The sequence below is a fragment of the Euprymna scolopes genome, chromosome 15 (assembly GCF_053919585.1).
Source record: "Euprymna scolopes isolate OS-2025 chromosome 15, ASM5391958v1, whole genome shotgun sequence".
NCBI lineage: Eukaryota > Metazoa > Mollusca > Cephalopoda > Sepiida > Sepiolidae > Euprymna > Euprymna scolopes.
In genome coordinates, this window is record NC_136496.1 from 71,508,977 (window position 1) to 71,524,141 (window position 15,165).

The 15,165-nt window shown below is 33.0% G+C and overlaps 1 protein-coding gene across 6 annotated transcripts in view; it reads left to right on the forward strand.

The window, feature by feature from the left end:
* The window catches only part of LOC145293891 (uncharacterized), a 69,184-nt gene that overhangs the window by 204 nt on the left and 53,815 nt on the right, over positions 1–15,165 (forward strand). For 3 of the 6 annotated variants that reach the window (XM_080140652.1, XM_080140654.1, XM_080140655.1), the window contains exons 2-4: positions 4,322–4,442; positions 5,161–5,353; positions 10,451–10,546. In XM_080140652.1, the coding sequence (XP_079996778.1) occupies positions 4,351–4,442; positions 5,161–5,353; positions 10,451–10,546 (381 nt within the window). In that variant the 5' untranslated portion in view covers positions 4,322–4,350. Of the gene's footprint in view, positions 1–296; positions 542–4,321; positions 4,443–5,160; positions 5,354–10,450; positions 10,547–15,165 lie in introns of those variants that run through there. The other 3 variants (XM_080140651.1, XM_080140653.1, XM_080140649.1) reach the window with 2 other exon arrangements.

Genomic DNA, 15,165 nt, shown 5'->3' on the forward strand with positions numbered 1-15,165 from the left:
GGTTGTTGTAAACCTCGTTGTCATTAAACAATCCCTTTGTTTTGCATTCTGTACCCCATTTCAAATTTACCCGCGGTAAATTCTGATTTGAGCTTTCTCTCGGCGAGTCTCCAAGCTTATATTTTCATCAAGTACGGACTTGTCCAAGCTTTGGAGAAAAAGAAAAAAACGCTAAGAACATAGACAACAATAGTTTTAACGTGTTTGAGCAAGGACACCCCCCAAAAAAGAAAGGGTAAAAGAAACGTGGAATAATCGTAGAATGTTAAAGGACGAGTTACCACGTTTGTTTTTGTTTTTTCCTTCGCAACAGTCAAGGAAGGATAACAAAAAATAGTCGAAACATCTGATCGTTCAGTCTGCGAAAACAAAATCGGATAAAATCTATTTTCCGTGATTTTTCGATTATTTTGAAACTTAATTCTTGAAGAAATGGCCAGTTTTACGGCTGGAAGCTTACCCGATTTAAGTGGTTCCTGGTCGAATCTTTCTTTTCGTTCGTGTCGTTCCCCAACCTGTTCGTCTACAAGAAATATCAGAGGTAGAAAGAGAAGTATAGAATTAATTATGCCGCATTTTATGTGAAACGAAATGGATGTTTAATTTTAAATGCACCTTTTCTTCTGTTTACCATAACAACATTGCTTTCTTTGCTGCGTTCAGTTCAATTGTCGATGTTGTCTCCTAGACAGTGTTTAACATTTTTTCTGGTCATTTATTTTTGTTACTAGAGATCGAAATTAGAAAAAAACCCAAAAAAACAAAACAAAAACAAACAAAAAAAACAACAACGAACAAACAAAACAAAACAACGACATGCTCACACAAGCACGAAACCTGTACAATACATGTTTTCTTTCTTTATTTTTTGTCATTTTGTATTTCTGAAAACAGATTTGACATATTTGATCGAATAAAACTTTATTCAATATAAACAATGTAAACTGAATACTTATGCAGAAATACGAACCGTGGTATTATTTTAGATAGGATTTTCGAGTTAAATTCATTTTTTTTTTTTACAGTATCTTCAGTTTTATAAAATTGTGAGGTGAAAGTACAGAATAGTTACAAACGCCCTCCCTTACCCACGTTAAGAACGGCTTTCTAAATGTTATTATTTCAGCACAGTCCGTATTTTGCATAAGTATCATAAACGGCTTAGGAAATTTGTTAGACTAACAGTAATAATTTATATTATTTTGATTAGTCGAACTACTTATCAGGGTTGTTATTATCAAAACATTTCGGCCGATGTAATCTTCGGTCTTCTTCAGGTACATATTTTCGATTTTGGAAATTTTTAGGTCTAACTCGGGAACCTGGACGGAAATTTTTAAAAGTATTATTAATATAATTTCAAAAAACAAACATTATTCTATTGTAATAAGTAGTAATACTTCATGTGGATACAAAATTAGGTTAAAAATGCCAAAACTTCATATTAGAATCGTTTATATGAACCTATGATCCAACGATTAAAACAATTAGTTAAAGAACAGTCTTATAGAGGTTGAAGGTTCAATCTTTATTATGGACGGTGGTAACTAAGAATAATATAAATGAACTCTTTTATTCAACAATTAAATACAAAGTTCAGTCCGAAATTATGTGCAGGTTTTTCAGTTTAAATATCAAATTTCCTGTTTGACTTGAAGGTCAATGGTTACATCAGTCGCAACATGAATATAACAATGGATTACCATGACAAATAACACCCGACTTGAGATCTGTTTGAATTCCTCAACTTAACATTCACAGACGACATAATTTAGAATAAATACATTGAGAACATTGCCAAGACTGCTGCAAAAAAAAAAAAAATGGGTGGGCTCTCTATACTATGCTAGAAAATTACTTGCACTTGACAGTATCCTATATATCTACAAAACCACAATTCACCCATGCATGAACTATTGTTGCTACATCTGGGCTGGTGCATCTATCACTAGCCTCTACCTCTTAGGCTCTCCAAAAAAAAAAAAAATCTCCAATCTAATTAAAAGCCAAGCTCCAACCTCTGTCCCATTGTTGCAATGTTGCATCCACTGTGCCTGTTTTACAAGTACTTTAATGCAATGTGCTCTGATGGACCTATTACATTTGATGTACATAATTTTGACTAACCCAACAATTAGCAAAATCCCACTCCTTCATTTTTAAAGTCTCTAGATGTCAAAAAGCTTTCTACTCTAATAGTTTCTTCTCCCAGACTACTAGTCTTTGGAATTCTCTCCCTGTTTCTTGCTTCCTTGACTGTACTAAAATGCAGAAGTTTAAATGTAATGTAAACAGACATCTCGCTGCTCAACTCCTCACATAATCTCCTTTAGACATGATCTCACTTCTGAGTTCTACCACAATGAAATTGAACAGCTGGAGTCATATTGGCAGAAAGTGCTGGATACCAATGATGAAGACTAAATATAAGTTACACATACTGTGAAGCATTTTCTTTTTTTGTTTTCTTTAAAAAATAGACAGAACATTTTTGGTTACTTTGCATATATAAAGTTAAATATATATATGATGAGAATAATGGAAATAGTATTCTAACAAAATAGAGAACTAAAAACCGAGTTATGTGTATATCAGCATTTCGTCTTTCTTTCGAAGTTTCGAAATAAAGACAAAACGTTGATGAACACATAACTTGGTTTGTTCCTTTTTGTCTCTCTCTCTCTCTCTCTCTCTCTCTTAAAGGAGATATATTTAGTAAAAAAACAGATCGTCTGATGAGATCGGCAAGATAATTTATTGTTCTGTCTTAAAACAACTTCTAATGATTTAAGCAAAAATCCCCAAGGTTGAAATAATAAAAACACACACACACACACACACACATATGACAATTAAGTTACACAGAATTTTTACATTTCATCCTTGTGAGGATTCATCAAGTTGTTGCAATATGTATATAAAACGCAGAAAATTCTGTGTAGCTTAATTACCATATATATTTTCAAAACTTATTACCTAGTTTTTTTTTTTTATCGAGCACTGTTGAAGATAAATACTGAAAATAGCTACATAAAATTTTATACACACACATATATCTTATGCATAAGATCCACTCCTAAACTAATGAACAGATCATTATGAATTATGGCAACATGGTGAGTAACATGGGGGCATTATTTATTTTATAAATTTCATCATTTAGCCCCCCCCCTAAAAAAAAAAACAAGAAAAAAACTTAAAATAAGTGAGATACAAAAAAAAAAATTGCTGTAAAGCAAACTTTGAATTATATCATGTAATCAAATTTTAATGTGTGTACGAGATAAATTCCTAAATTATTATGGGCTATGTGTTCTTGGCAACAGAGTAACGGTGCCACATTTTTATTTATTTCTTTTGTAAACGTTATCATTATGGTGTTGTGTGAAACCTGATATTAAAAGGATAAAAAATAATTTGCTAAAAAATTGTTTTAAATTCATCGTTATTTGTTTTATTTTTTATTCATTTTAACTATAATGTGTTTTAAAAATTTTCAACTACCGTGGAATTTCCACGGGTTCTACTAGTATATTATTATTATATTATGCAAGTAGATTGAAGATAGCAAGGGCAAACTTTCATGAGCTGTTGCCTCTAATAATATCCCCAGTAAGCTGTCTCAGATGTCTTATGTTTATGACAGCAAATGCTGGTCACTCACCGAGTTCTTTCTTGTTTGACTGCAGCGCAATGGCAGATCTATTATCAGATGGAACTGCAGAGTAAAATCTGACCAGATGCAACGTATTACGCTGGAGGATTTGCTGAAAGCTCTACATTTGCCCAGATGGATGTTGTCCTAAAGATGATCCGGTTACATTGGTATGGTCATGTGAAGTGCTCATCCTCCTGGATAAACCATTGCAGCAGCATGGATATTTTGAATCATAGAAGGTTGAAAAACATGGAAGCAAGTGATGGGATAAGATCATACAAGATGAAATTTAGAAACGGTTGAGTTGCTGAATTGTGAGGAATGGAGAATCAGCTTGTAAAAAAAAAAAAAAAAAGTCTGATTTCTAAACAAGGGAAAAGTGACGTTAAGTGAATAGTGTTTTGGTAGTTAAAAACCCACACACTTGCAGGGTATTAAAGTAAACATTTCTTTTTAACTACCTGTATATTTTCTTTTTTCAACCCTGTATAAGAGGGAGAGGCTAGCGGTTGGTGCACTATCACAGATGCGATATGGACAAATGAGGTTTTATAGGGATAAAGTTTTCTGAGTTGATAGGAGCTCACTTTCTTTGCAGCAACCTTGCAATGTCTTTTATTTAGAATTTAAAAGGAATGTATGATGTCATTTTGTTTTTCTCAGCCAAATATCTTGAGCAGTTGCAGAGTTTTATGACAGAGATTGATGCGTCCTATTGTAGCTCTGTGGGAGATATGGAAAACCACGCATCTAATTTGTGGAATGACCTTCAACAGGAAAATAAGTAAGTACACGATTGTCAAAAAATAATATATGCTTAATAGTTATTTTGCATTATTTTTTCCTATTATTTGCATTCTTTGGATTCTTGTTCTCATCTTGCAAGGACCCATAGCACAGTGGATAAAATACTTGGAGGTTGAAGGTTCAATCCTCAGTGCAGACAACACTCAAAATGCAATTGCGAATTACTTAGGACTTCTACCTAATCATGACTGATGAAACAAGAACATGCTACCCTTGTGGATTAAGGGTTCCATTTGAAATTCCATGAAGATTCTCGAGTTTGACAGAAAGATTCCCGAGTTTGACAAGATACACCTGAAGAAGGTTGGAAGTTACATCAACTAAAATGTTGTGAAAATAATGCAAGATGAGAATAGTAGTCCAAAGGATTTAAATAATATGAATAATCAATCCTCATCTCAAAAATTTAGAAGCGTAGTATTATTTGTTATCTAAAATTAATTTAGAATGTATTTTTTTTTTTTTAATTTTTAAAAAATGATTTAAAATCTATATAACAATAAGGCAAGCATAGTGTGACATGCATTATACAATGCTCCGAGTCAAGAAGCTGAGGAGAATAATAATCTAAATAATCCTTATTATTAGCAATAATTTGATGACAAGAATAATTTATGTATTTTCTTCTTTTTTTAGTTTAGTCAAAATAGACAATAGAGTTAATTTATTTTACTTGCTCGTTCTTCCGTTTGCAGACTTCCATTGGGTGGTCCATTGATGACTTCTTGTGAACAAGAGTTGCAAGAATTGGTGCGACAAATTGACGTCATGGTGAAGAGTCGGGAGAGTCAACTCCGGCAGCATACGAGGAGGATCCAGAAACAGATGGAAGCAAAGACGAAAGAATGTTTGCAGCAAAAGATGACGATTGATGAAAATTTAAAAAAGGTTATTATGAGAAAAAAAATTTACGTTCTTTTGTCATGGACACACATAAACAAAAATGAGTATTTTCCTTTGGTTTAGCCAGAAAAATGCACCACATTAATATTTAACTTTTTTCGTTCAAAACTTTCCGTTCAGCAGTTTAAAGGCTTCAAAATTACTTTCAAATTTTGAAACGATATGATTAATAAACGAGTGTACACCTTACGCTTTTATTAAGAAAATCATTTTTAAATAAATTTAAACGATTAATGGTAATTCATAGGCATTACAAGGCTGATCTCCCAAGTTTGAATTATTGTGAAGTTATCTTCCCTCCTTTTTTTCAGGATGATGAGTGAGACACTTGTTTTTTGTTTACTCATAAAATTTGATTAATTGTTTAAAAATGATTTTCTTTATAAAAATAAAACTACTTGACCAATTTATGATTTTTGGAATATGATATTTTTGTTCTGTCATAGAATGTACATCATACAGATGTTTTAATTCTTGTTATTTTAATATAGGGGAATTCTGGATAAGAGCCCAAATTATGATCTGAAATATAACAAAAAGAAAAAAAAAATGAAACATGTCCTGTGACTAGATGTCTAATATTAGATCTATAATTAACTTGGAAAAATATACAAAAGCATAAACTAATTGCTTGCTGATCTATTATGTCTAGGAAGAATGGTAGAAGGATGCAGAAAAAGAAGTAAACTACTGAAAATATTGCACGATAACATATATCCTTGGACTTGCAAATCAATCACTTGGCTAAATAAAACAGCGAGAGAGAAGAAGTCTTTGAGACAAATATAGGATAGACTGTATTTTGCAGTATCCGAAGAAAATGTTTGATATCTTTCCACCAAAATTCAGAGTCAAAATTTGTTAGAGAAAAAAACTGACTGTATTAGGAAATTAAAACGTCATTGCAACAAAATCTGATTGGTGAGAAGATTAAGAAAAAAGATTAAAAAGAAGAAACCAGAATCATTTATTTGTAGACTAATACTTCAAAATCTTACTTTCACTCAGAAGGACAAGGAGGATAAAAAAAAAACGATATCTGACCAATAATCATTGTTTTCAACAGTGTTAAAGGGAGATATTTTTTCTTATTTAGAATTTTATGTAAAAATTAAAAAAAAAAAAAAAGCAAGCAATGGTTAAGTGATTAATGCCATGGATTGAAAAGCTGAGTTTGCCAAGTTAGAATCCTATTCATTCCACAAAAATTTTCATTAAAGCCACACCAGACTGTCTAATCTCTTCAAGAGGAGGCAAATAAAATATAAAAAGTAATCGAAAACAACATGAGTTTTCCCCCCTTGCTATTTTTTTTTTTTTTTTTTTTTTTTTTTTTTTTTTTAAGATTATTTAAAGTGTTTTATATTACCAGTTGCCTGAGTTGGACTAAGTAATTTAGAAAGTAGATTATTATATCATTAATAACATGCTACAACAATAACAAATGAAAATTGACTAATCAGAAGTAAATGCTTTAAGATTTGGAAATTTATGTTGGAATAAAGTAAATTTTGTAAATTTTAAGAGAAGTTTTTAATTTGATAAATTTTGTATAAAATAATTTAGCTTTATAAATTGCTTTATTTCTGTGCTGAACATTTTGAGCTTTAAACCTAATGTTGTATTTCTGCTGTTTTTAAAAGAATGTTGACACACTGATATATAAAAATATAACATTTTATCTTTATTCTATGTGACGGTTATGGATGGTGAGTTGTTAGGAGGGAGATGCATGCATGGGAATTTGACGGGTTGATTCTTCTCAGTTCGAAATCGTCAACCATTACTGATATCTTTTTCAGTTATTATTATATAATAATAGTGACAATCTGACTCCAACCCCCATTGAAACGGCATTATCACTATAGCAACACTCAAAGGGCATTTTATTCGGCTATTGTAGTTTTACTGAATTGACCTGACTTGATTACACCTGTATAACTTTTTGCTCAAAATGACCATACCTTTAACTCTTCTTCTTTTTGACAATTGATCAAGTTTGTTGTTTCTTATCATATCAGGTTCATAATTTTTATCTAAATAACCTTTTCATAATTGTTTTTATGTCATTATTTTGCATTTATCACCAGGTATACACTTTTGTCAAAATGATTTCTCAAATGACATTTTAGTACATTTGATATTTATTTTGTTGTTACTTGCATACTTGCATTTGGTCAGGTGCATGTTTTCTTTTTCTCTTAATTCATTTAACATTGTTTTTGTCCAGGGTTCAGATGTCTTTTGATATTTTGCAAGCAGTTCTCAGGGTTTAGTGGATCAACTATCTCCAAATTCCACTCTGTACAGTCTTGTCCAATCATATGCTTACAAATTATTTGTGCTGGTTCATACATCCTTTTGCAACAGTTTATTTAAGAGGATGAATGCTCCACATGATCGTACAAGTATAACCAATTTGTCCCTCCATGTTGAATAAATGTAATATTTATAAGAAATCCATCAACGTAATGTTTGGTTTGGTTTGGATTTCATATTGGAGATCCTTCTTGTCATCTTTGCAAATGATGTAAACATTATAACATGATTTCTAACATACAAACTTTGCCTGATTTGCATTATTTAGATTCTTTGGACGACTGTTCTCATCTTGAGTGTTATTTTATAACATTTTAATCAATGTAAACTTTGCCTTTCTTGAGGTGTATTTTGTCTGGGAATCTGCACGGAATTTCAAACAAAATCCTTTATTTAATCCTTGGGGCAGCATGCTCTTGTTCAGTCTGCAATGACCGGGTAGTAATTTGCAATTGTATTCTGAATATCGCCCACACTGAAAATTGAACCATCAACCTCCAGAAGAGTATCACTTACAAATAAAATTTACCTAGTATTTTATCGATCATGCCGAATTCAACAGAAAGATTCCCAAGTTTGACCAGATATATCTGAAGAAGGCCAGAGGTTACATTGGCTGAAATGTTTGGAAAATAACACTCAGGATGAGAACAGTAGTCCAAATAATACAAATTATTAATCCTCATGTCAAAAATTCAGAAACAAATTTTGGATGTATTTTTTTATGTGGAAATACATGATTCTTTTTGCAGATTAACTTTTCATGAAAAAAAGAAAATTATTTATTAATTTAGTCAAATTTTAATAGATTATTACTTTTCCTAACATTTTCTGATTCTCTGATTTTAAAAGCTTCCTGTTCCAGTAACTTCTTTCCAAGAACTGCTGACTGTTTTCCTCTTACCTTTTCAAGACTAAAGTCAGTAGGCATCTCTTGTCTTTTTGATAATCATTTGTCTTTCTTATTAGCTCTTTACATCAAGTGGATTCATGCCTTGTCTGAAGCTTATTTCCATAAAAAAAATTTTTAAATGAAACCATTTACAGTGCTTATTTGTAAATTTCTTTTGCTATTGTAGTAGTATCCACCTAATGTCCTGAAACAATCTGATAGAACAGTTTTTTATGTACAGAACATTAAGTGATGCCGGAAGTATACTAGAAATGATAAAAAAGTGGAATTTAACTTTGAAAATCGAAAATGTCAATTATAAACAAATAAGATGCAAATATTTTTTATTAAATTATTTAAAAATCATAACAAGCTTCAAAGAAACTTTTTTCCATTTTCACTTTGCTTAAAGTTTTGAATTAAAAAAAAAATACAAAACTATTTCATCACACTGTTCTTTGGTATGAGGTAGACACTACTACAATAACAAAAGGAGTTTACTAATTATTAAAAAAGGTAATATTTTTACTAATATTTAAAATGAGGTAGTACTTTTACTAATATTAAAAAAACTTTTGTCTCTGATGGATATTTTATCAAAATAATTTTAAGCCAAGGTTGTAAAAACATGCTTTAATAAAAAAAATATTTGAATATTATTCACTATTATAATGGCATTTTGCCCAAATTTTGATTTTGTATGTGTGTGTACATGTAACTTTTGATACCAGTTTTATTTTGTAAACTTCTGGCACCAGCGTTATATTTTGTGTGTTATAAGGTATTGTATTTCAATACCTGATAATGATGGTCACAATAAGAAGAATAGCATATGGTAGCAAGAAAGGCAGACAAAATATCAATCTAAATATTTATTGAAGAAATGTAATGAATGAGAAATCCTCTTGTTGATAAGAATGTTCCGAAAGAAAGAAATTGAAAAGTCCTGGACATCAAGGTTAGTTAGAATTAATTTAATTAGAATTGTCACTTGTTGATAAAAAATTTCCAAGAAGAGAAAATAATAAAGTCTTGTTATCAAGATGTATTGTTGTCAGTGTGGAGCGAACGGCTTCTACTGCTATGAGAAAGAAAGGGAAAAGACATTCGTGCTGACTGCTACTGTTGTCAGGAAAAAGGGAGAGAGATATCCATGCAAGATATTTGGACAATCTCTACCACCAACTGCTGGAGACCGCCGATGGCACAAACCTTTATGTATCACACACGTGGATGTAGTTGAGAGCTGAAGTCTATGCTGCAATCGGAGGAGACATCTTGTCATTGTTTTAATGTCTCGATCATCCTTGGTGTTAGGCGGTGCTTGTTCTCCTGGAGTCCGCATTTGTTTATTTCCATTTTAACTTGATGTGACTGTAAATGAAGTTTAGTTTAAGTTTGTCACTTGTAGATCTTTTATAGATACCTCATCACATATTTCCGTATCTGATCTGTCAAATTTTTTCTGACCTTTCTCTTCTTGTAGATATTTCCTTGGGCAATGTGTTTTGGCCGATAATTCTTTGTTATAATGAACCGTATATTGTAATAGAATGATGGGTACAAAAAGCATAGTTTCTAACAACTTAATGTGTCGTTAGCAGTCAATTGAATATCGAAGTAAAACACAGGTTGGCACCATTTTCACATTTGTGTTGCTGTTGTGATATCGGTGGCTGCTCCTGGTGTTTGGATGTCTCCGCTCCTGCTGAAGCAATTGTTTTGTTTACATGTTATTATAGACTCTATGGAGATCTTGTATTTCATAATATAACATATATATAATGTTTATTTATACAAACGTGCTTATACTGTACAATAATATAAATAACCCTACTTTATGTTCTATTGACCTTTTTTGTTTCTGTTAGATTATGACCTTGCATGGCCAGTTGGACGATGCAGTTAAAGAGAAGCAAGATGTGGTGCTCAAGTATGAAACTCAACTCTCAGGACTCAAAACAGAGGTAAGAAGATAATGACCTTTTTTTACAAAGGAGTCACCACCTATTAAGGCCAGAGGCCACTCGAGGATAAGGGTTAATAAGTGTACAGTGGTCAATGGGACAATGTAGTAGTGATTGTTAATAGTGAAAATTTGGTAAATTGGATTACTTAAGGGGAATGGCTCATTTTTGAGTCACTTATTCCTGATATTTATTAATGACCTTCTTGATAAAATTGTGTCCAAGATAGGTATTTGCTGATGATACCACGCTCTATAATAGACATGAGTGGGGAAAAAACAAATATAAGCATGTTCAAGGCAATGACAGGGCAGAAACGCTAGATAGTAACCATCAGTCAGTAGTGGAATGGAGCTGTAAGTGGATGTTAACATTTAATGCTACTAAGACTAAGCTCCTTTCCTTTAACAACTATGGTAATATGGCTGTTACACTTGAACCATGTTCATTACAGTTCAAACCTCTCTTGGATCACCACGCTGTCCGACTCCGGAAATGGAAAAAACAAAAATAAAAAATCTGACTCTGCTTTTTTTTCTATGCTTTTTAGCAAAAGGCATTTATTACCATTACTTTCCAAACGATGCTTCTTGATTTTTCTAACTGTTCATTTTGTCTATCATGAGATTAACAAAACCCTGCCATCTCAACACCAGCTTAAAAGTCTTGCTGCCACTGCAGGACCACATATTCATATCACCTGGCATACGTTTTTCTTTTTTTTCTCTGACCACAAGCTGGTCACAGCAGCCATCCTCAACCACTGATTGTCATGACAAATAACACCCTACCTGAGAGTCCATCTTTCGAACTACTTGTTTTAACACACACAGATAACATGAATTTTAGCAAATACGTTGAGGCCTTTGCAAACAAGGTGGGATTTGTAATGTTATAGAAGGCATTCTCATTTCGTTCTTCCTCTTGTCTGTCGACTCCGAAGTGCCAAACAAATAAAAGAAATACTTTGAACTCATTTTTCTGTATCACTTCTGAAGCCGTGGTCATTTCACGCTAAAAGAAGAAAAAAATAACATGTAAATGCCTAATTATTTTGCTTTATACAAAACATTCACAACAAACACTCGTCTAGCTACAACCACTGTTAACAATTTTTCCTACTCTGTATCTGTGCCTGTGGAACTCTATACTGCGAGGCTGCTTTTCAGCTGACTACAACATGGTCATTTTCTTGTGGAGCTGCCTGCTTAAATAATTAAATTCCACCCAAATTCTATCACTACCAATCATTATGCTGATGTCTCACTGACCACCTTATACTCATCAACCCTTATCCTCGAATGACCTCCAGGTCTTGATAAGTAGTGACTCCCTTGTAGGAAAACAATTCTGTATTATAAAAAGAGAATTCTCTTCTCACAATCAGAGCAAAAATTTGATGTGGCAACATTGAACCATCGAACCATTAAACGATTGAACCATGTCATGTATTCAAAGAGAGAAAGATGATAGACATCCTGATGCTTGTACAGATTGGTAATCTTTTAAACCAATACATTTCAGGTGAAAACATTATTACGTACTTACATGTCATGTCGAAACTAGTATCTATTCCAAAAATTATGTTAAAATAATTACAAGTAAAAATAAAAATGCACAAGCACCGATGTCTCATATACAAACATTCTTTACGTGTTGTGACAAGTCATGTCAACTTTAATGTTTAAAAATCTAAACTTCTCGGCCTTCGGAGACAAGATCACAGTGTAGTATCTGTTCTTCAGATGCTGCACTTAAGATAGTTTGTACCAGTCAATGGAGGGGAAACCCTCTATACTGGGACAATTATTATTTTTGGTAACCAGAGTGACCCCTTTTTGCCTACTTTTAGGGGAGCTGGTTTTTACCTCACATTAAAAACGGCCTTGTGCCTAATTTGCTCAGTGGGGGAGCAAATAAATACCATCTGTTCTTCAGATGCTGCACTTCAATTTCTTGTTCTCTGTCAGTGGAGGAGAAATCCTTCACGACTGAGACAAGTTTTATTTTTGTTCCTTTTCTCCACGTTAAAAAACGACCCTGGTGTCTAACTCTGTCCCGTGGGGAGGCATTGTAAATAGGAACATAATAATAATTTGTAAATATTGATGGATTCAACATTCAAATCTCTGTATTTCCACTTACACCAGCTCTGATTTAAACACAATTTGGGGAAAATTCAGAGAACTTCTTGATGCTAACATCCCAAGCAATCCCAATTATTACCAGGGGTAAGGTCTATGATAAGCATAATGTTGTATGACAGTGTTAGATCTTCACCCTGATCTCCTTTGGCTGACTCCAAAGAAATGACATGACAATGGTTAGGTGAATATGCAACGTAAAGCCAGACCAGATCCAAAACATTACGTCAGACATTTTACTCGATAAATTAGTTATTCGAAAACTTGTTTTTCTAATAAGGACAAACGATCTTTGCTGGTTTAGACATGTTGAAAGAAACAATAGGTATATCAGTGTGACAGACAGAGGTTGGTGTACTCCTCTGAAAACACTCAAGGGAGCGAGCTGGAACTAAATGCTGCCCTGATGCAGAAGTGGCAATAGTGATGGCAGTGCAGAGTGATAGACTGGAGTGAGAGACTAAGGAATTAAGAGATTGATAAGCTGTGTGGGTTTATTAGAATTGTAAGGACGTTGTTACTAAATCAACAAAAAGGAATCTTAACTTAAGAATGGAATGGTGAACAAGTTAAGAGTTTGATAAGTAAAAATAAATACAGATGCTATAAATCTAAAAATAGCACACAATAATAGAAACAATGTTAATGTGTGTGACATGATATATATAAATTGTCATGAGTTGTGGCGATTGAAGGTTGTCAATAATTTGGTGATGCATGTGTGTAGTCTCAAGGGTTGAAATGTCATTAGCTGACTGATTCGTTATATAAATACAGCAATTTTTGCCAATAGTCTTTTTTTTTCTTTTTTTGGTGAGCCGTAAGAGGGGTCAGCGAGCGGAATGGCGAGCCACGGTGGCAAGAGGTGACTCATGTTGAGAGTTGCACATCGAAGTTATCAGCCGTAAATGTTCCCCAAGTGTTATACATTTTACTGTATACACACAAGAAAATCTTTTGTCGGGTTTTGGCAAACACATTGTTTTGCTTCTTTCTTTGATAATATGTTAAATAACCCCATTCTCCTATAATCTGTTTCATACCAAGATTTGTACATAAACAAATTGAGATTCACTCATTGTTGTTCGACTTTTGAAAAGTGCTGTTTCTTGTTATCGTCATCTTCTAAACCTTAATTCTATCACTAATGCCCAGAGCCAAGCCCAGCTCCCAGTTAATTGCAACAGATGGATATCAAACCTGCTTTCCGGATAAAAAAAACAACATGGCAAAGAGCAGATTCAATCCAACTGACTGATCGAACATACTGCAGACACTCGGAGCATACGACCAGCCACCCCTGAGTTTGTTTTAACTTGAGTGGGCACCTTGACCTGAGAGAAGGACGACGAGGGTTAAGGGGCGCAAGGTACAGAGTGATAGATTAAATCGGTACCTGCAGAGACGTAAGACTGGACAGCAAAAAGAAAGTTGTACGTCTTAATAAGACATGGAAAGAAACGAACAGACAAGACTGTAAATAGTGCTAAATGAATACAGGCAGTCCCCACAATCATGATCACTAGAGGCATAACGACAGCCAAACAATATCAAACTTTTTGTCAAAGGGAACATAGACAATAAACCTGTTGTAGGAGAGATAATGGTACTTGTACAGTTTAGTCTAGACATTAAAAAATGAAAATATCGAAAAAAGGTTATATTACACGTATCCGTTATGGAACAAAGTTCTCCGAAAAAAATTTTTACTTAATTTCATCAAGTATTTTTTTTTTTTTTTTTACAGCGAAAAAGCAATTTGTTATGATACCGAGCAAAAGGTTCGATTTTTAGGAAGAAAAGCTAGAATTAAAGATGGGGAGGGAGTATTGGCGCTTTACATGGAGTTATCTCCCCGTGGCGTGTTCAGCAAATTTCACAATGGCTGACTTCAACATGCTCTCATAAGAACGTGTTTTTCCGCTGTAAAAAAAAACTACTCGATCAGATTAAATTAATTTTTTTTTTTCGGATATCTTCAGTCCAAAACAGATACGTACAATATAACCTTTTTTCAATATTTTGATTTTTAATGTCTTGACTAAACTGTACAAGTACCGAGATAATTATGTATGAATGGATGTGAATTCTAAATTTTTTGACGAAATTCCGTTTTTCTTTGTTTTTATTTTTGATTAAAAAAAGCAGATTTCCACTTAAATCATTAGTCTACCATGGATGTGAGTTTTCTGCTTTTTAGTCACAATCTTTTTTTTTTTTTTTTTTTTTTTTTGTAAGAAAAAGCTGCCAAATTATTTTTCGTCACTATTTGACTGTATTTTATCTCTCTTTCTCTCTGTTCCTGTTTTTTCTTTATTGGTCCAGTCTTTCCTTGCCTTCCTTTTCTCTATTATTAAAGTTCTCTCTAAAAACAGAAAATGTTAATTTTGCTAAAAAAAGCTTTGATTTCAAGTAATTCATGTGGAATTACATGACTTGTTTCCTCATGACTTTCTGTCTCTTTCCCTTCACATT